The 5686-nt window shown below is 38.3% G+C and overlaps 1 protein-coding gene across 1 annotated transcript; it reads right to left on the minus strand.

The window, feature by feature from the left end:
• LOC109820853 (3-ketoacyl-CoA synthase 11-like) lies at positions 273 to 1803 on the minus strand (the record flags this gene model as incomplete). Its single annotated transcript, XM_020387046.1, has 1 exon — positions 273 to 1803. A coding segment is annotated over one exon (1323 nt), but the record flags the coding sequence as incomplete, so codon positions are not given.

Here is a 5686-nt window from a genome sequence, read left to right on the forward strand (position 1 = left end):
GCATGCAAAATTTGCTTGTATATTATTTTAAGCAAACCAAACAGCCAGTTTTACAAACACACAATCAATTACTGAAAAGGAGGACGAAAAGAGTTATTGCTTCCCCCCCCACAAAAGATAATACTAGAATAGCACGGAAAATCTAGGTATTGAAAGAACATATTCTCTTCTTTAATTTGTTCTTGACGTATTACAACTACCTTCTCATTATTTTATCTCGTTCCCCCAACTATAATACCTCCCCCTCTTTAAGTCCCCAGCCTGGCCCTATATATCGAAATAAAAAAGTTTTTTTAAGGAAAACATAAGCAAAACAAAACATTACACAAACAGCCAATAACAATAATTTGAAAGTAACGTAAAACTATCTGCACTTGCAAATGCTTCTGAATCCATCCATCCCTCATCTTTACGCGGATGGATGGGTAAATTATGACACCTTTTCCTTTTATATATATCACCTTTTGTTTTTATTACCATCTACCAAGCCTTTACCGGGTATCGGTGGATCGAATCCTTCCACGGGTTATCCGCATCCATATCCGAATCCTTTAGCGCCCTCCAAACCAAGCTACAAACTTTGAACCCGGTACCAAAAGCCAACATCCAAACCCGATCCCCTTCCTTAACCCTCTCCTTGGCCTCAAAGTAAGCCAACTCATAAAACACCAAACTACTGGAGGTGTTCCCAAACCTATGCAGGCACATTCGGGCGGGTTCGGTCACAGCCGGCCCGAACCGCATCAGTCGCGCAACCGATTCGATAACCGCCTTTCCGCCCGTGTGAACACACAAATGCTCAAACGCCTTGGTGAAATCCGGAGTGTACGGCTTATCGGATTTGGGTCCGACAACCATCCGGTACGCGTAGTAAAGCAATTCGCCCCACGGTAGGACCCACGGGGCGAGGGTTCGGATGTGGGTTCGCAAACCCTCACCCGCAACCCGAACCAAATCTTTTTTCAAGGCGATCCCAACATTTCCGTCCTCATCCTCAGCTTGATGAGCCGCAGCGTACGACGCGTCATCGGACCCGTGATGAGTCCGAAGGGTCCGAACCATTTCGAACTTGGCTCGAGCCCGACATTTTGGGTCGTTAGTCACGAGTGCAGCAGCCGTCCCGACTCGAAAAATACAATTAGTCACCAACATCGAACGGTCATCGCCAAAATACCAATTCAAGCTTATACTCTCGGTGATGACCACCAAAATGTACCGGATCCTTCTCGACCCGTTAAGGATCCGGTAAGCGAGGTCGATCGACGAAACCCCGGAGCTACATCCCATGCCAGAGAGATTGTAGGTCTTGATATGCTGCTCCAACTTGTAGTGGTTGATTATGAGGGAGGTGAGTGAAGGGCAGGGGGTGAACATACCGCAAGTAGCTATAACAGTGTCGACAGTGGAGATATCGATGTGGGTTTTGGCGAGGAGGCCGTCGACCGAGGTGACGATGCCCTCTTCGGCTTCTTGGGCCGAGGTGTACTTGGCCTCGTAGTCATGCTGGAAGATGAAGGGGGGAGCGTAGGTTTCGTCTCCTAGGCCCGACTTGAGGTAGATGCCGCGCATGAATTCTTCGGATTTCGTGGTGAAGCGTTTCGACCGACGGACGAAGTACTCGCAGATTTCGTACGAGCATTTGCGGTCGTGGCCGGGCAAGAAGCATGAGTAGTCCAGGAGGAGGACGGGCCGCGGTCGCGTGAAAATGTAGGAGAGGATTAAGACGAGGGAGCAGTAGAGGAAGGAGAGGAGGAGGGGTTTGTGGTTGGTGATGGAGGAGGAGAGGAGGGAGTGGAGGGCAAGGAGAGGAGGAGGGGTTTGTGGTTGGTGATGGAGGAGGAGAGGAGAGAGAGGAGGGCTAGGGTTAGGGTTAGGAGGAGGAAGAAGGTGAGCTTGAGGAGTTGGATTAGGGTTAGGCCTTTGAAGGGAGCCATTTGGGCTTTTAGCGTTTCGTTTTGAGTCTTTGTGGGGGGCGTTTATATAAAGCGTGTCTGGATTTTTTGGAGGGTGAAAGTGTATAGGAGAGGGGATCACATGTGCCGGGGCCGGATGTTGACCGTCAAGCATGTGGATTGATTCATAACTTAATTAGTTGAGCAATTTAATTTACGTACATGGAAAAATATTTTGACCAACTTTTTCTTCCTCTTGTAAAACGATAAGCACTGATCTAGAATTTTGTCTTAATGGCGTCTCCATCTAACTTATTAGTTGATTCAGTGAAAAGTGATAATATTCATAGTTTTACTATGTTTAATTATCTCCTCGGTGGTGTCGTATACAGTAAATGCAAATAAAAGCAAATAAAATTAATTAGGCCCCGTTTGGCAAATGGTTAATGAAGAGGGATTAAAGAGAATGATTAACATAGTTAACCCATTCGATAATCTGAATGACTAAATTATTAACCCATTATATAAGTTTTATTTTAACCCTTATGATCATTTTTCGTGTTTGGGAATAACAATGATTTAATTTGACTATTTTCTTTATAATTAGAGGGTTAGCTCTTAGTCCTTCTAAATAGGAGTATTAGTAAACCTCTCATTTTGAAGGGTTAACTCATTTTAATCCCTTTAGAGGGGTTAATTAGTTTAACCTTTCTATATATTTTATGTTTGACAAATTATAGAGGGTTAACTCACTTTAACTCTTATATAGATTTTTTATGTTTGGCGGGTTAATTAAGAAGGGGTTAAGTCTCCTTAACCTCCCGTTTAACCCTTTGCCAAACGGCACCTTATGGACTAGGCAATCTTATAGTATTCTGCTACACAGGTGGACACAATTAATGTAGCACCGCCACTTGCGGGCTAGCTAGGTTATAGAGTAACTGTTTACGTCATAGATTTGCTTGTTGTTCGGAATGAGTTGTGTGTGTATTTACATGCATGTCTCGCTCAAAATACATATATACAGCACAAGGTACGTTTACATCAAGAGAGAGGAATTACAAGGTTTACATTTGGAGAAAGACGACTGGTATATTGGGAAAAAGAGTTGGAATATTGAATGGGAGTGAAACTTTACTAAAATAAGAGAAATCAGTCACTGGAAGTTGTACCTGGTATTTCCTATGCTATGCACATAATTTTCTGTGACCATTCAAGAACTACAATTGATGTCGATGCTATTTAACTCGAGCCAAAAAAAGAAAAAAGAAAAAAGAAAAAAGAGTGAGGCGCGATAGCCAATTAGAAGGGGTTTAAACTTGCAAATTGGTGCAGATTCTAATGCAGGTTAGAATCCGGCGACTTTACAAACCTAGCTTCAAATTAAAGAGTCATATCTTTAGATTTCAGTTAGTCCATTTAAGTTGATGCAGGAGAGCATGCATAAAACCTAAAGACAAAAAAATTATTTAGCGCTAGTCTATGAAATTTACTAAAATGAGACGCCTTTATTGAGCCTCACTTCATTTATTAATAGACTTCTTTATATGAGCTAAAACTATTTGTCCCTTTATATATCACATATATGTATGTACTAGTTGGATTGCACGTGCAATGCACGTGGTAAAATTTTGAAATTTATCTTAAATTTTACTGGTAATACATGTATTTCAAAACCAATAATGGAAGCAAACTGACGAGTGCATGTACTAAATCATTTTATATTGCAGTATCTTAAATAATGATGTTTATGACATTGTACATTTTCTGTGAATAAAATACTTGTGAATGGATTCAAAATGTTATGTAAATAAGCAAGATAATATCAGAGTAGAATAAAAGCATTACACTTGCTGCACAAGTTGCTCATTTATCTGGTAGGTAAAATTGAACATACATGTCATACAAACATATCCTTCAATCATGGTAAATAAACCAAGTCACCAACCCTGTGATAATGCCATAAAGCTCTTATAACTTTTCTTCAGAGAAATTAAGAAGATCACCATGAGTATTCACTCCGAGATTACTTTGCAAAGAGCTTCCAAGTTTTCCTCCAAGCTGTTTCCTATGATGACACAAACAGAGAGCTTCAATTAATTGAAGTCTAATTTTGCAGCTTAAGAAAATTATTGTTAAAATGTAATATGTCAAAACATTGCAACATTTAAAATATTAATTGTCTTGTAGGTATTTCAAAATAATGAAGATGCTACGCAAGACCAGTTCGAGCAATGTCAAACTCCAGATGAATGCAAGAACGATCAGAAGCTGGAGTGTGAAGCTCTTTCCTCACAACTACATTAGCTCTGAAGATCGGATATCATGTATTATTCCATTATTAGATGAACTTAAATCCATGTCTCAATATAAAACATTCCTTTAGTATCTGCATGGATGATGAATATCATGAATGGCATGACCATTTTTAAGACTCCATTTCTTTTCCAAATGTGATGTGGCTTCTCAGTCAACAAACACAACCTTCAATTCAGTAACATTGGCTGTGTAAGTGGTAGATGCACCTAAGGCATCATCTTGATCTCAAAGCAACTGATCTAATTCTGGTTATAATTGCTCTTTCCTGTAAGAATATATACCTTGTTACTTGCAAAACTTCAGCATATGGAATGTTTAAACACAATAATATACTAAAAGCAAATTCACCCAGGAATTTCTTTACAATTCAGGAAGCAGCACAAGTTATTTAATGGTTACTTTAAGTTTAGCAACAACATGAACGTGTTGTTACCATGCAGTGAAGTCATCTTCAATGCACTGATCATCATCTCCTAGGCTTACTTTGACAAGGCGCTTCGCTCCTACCACAGCAAGAAAATTTATAAATTTACTTAATCACATAAACAAGGCAGAAAACATAATTATAGCTTTTACGACTACACTATGGACAATAACCGATCAAGCAGGATACATGGAAGAAGACTGATAATTATATTAATAGGACTGAAAGACTTATGTTGCATGAGTTCAAGACCATTTTGGTTTTTTGTAAGAGTATTTTTCCAATGTGCTAAGCATGAAAAATTGCTCATGTTGTCCTCTTCCCCAAATGAAAAGCAAGAAACAAGAATAATGCCAACCATGCCCAAAGTAGAAAAATTGTTGTTTGGGAACATATATCAAATTATTGGAACCATCACAAACTAAAATATAAGTAAGCAAGAAACATATGCAAAAACCTCACCATATAGCAAATCAGTCTGCCAACAAATAAATTCCATATGCTGGCATAGAATATAAGAAAAATACATAACTATGAACGATATTATAACGTTAAAAATTTTACATAAAGTTGCAAAAAAATAACGATATTATAAGGCAAAAGTCACCAGAAGGTAGATGATTCTGCAATCATTTGATGCAGTTTTTGCATCTCTAAGTTTTTATCAGAGACAAAAATACAGTCAAATAGACCATTAACTTCTAAATTAATTATTAATGCTTAAATGAGAAACGTATTAATATTTTCTATCTAAAACAAAATACATATATTATGATTCTTGTTACTTATATAAAATGCTATATGTTTAAAGGCAAACAATAAATATATTATTTAATGTACTAATTTTTTTTTTATGAAACTAACTTGGATCTATTACAATTGTGTTTGGATAATCAAGCGGGCCAATGATTATAACATTTTGGAGAAAGACTTGGCTCTTAATCCAGCAAAAATATTCTCAAGTCTGTTGTATTATATTAAAGTTTCACTCGTGCATCAACAAGTAGATTTAAAAATAGAGTTGATCAAGTCTTAAAAGATACAAGGGAAA

Source organism: Asparagus officinalis, chromosome 8 (genome assembly GCF_001876935.1).
Source record: "Asparagus officinalis chromosome 8, Aspof.V1, whole genome shotgun sequence".
Classification (NCBI taxonomy): Eukaryota; Viridiplantae; Streptophyta; class Magnoliopsida; order Asparagales; family Asparagaceae; genus Asparagus; species Asparagus officinalis.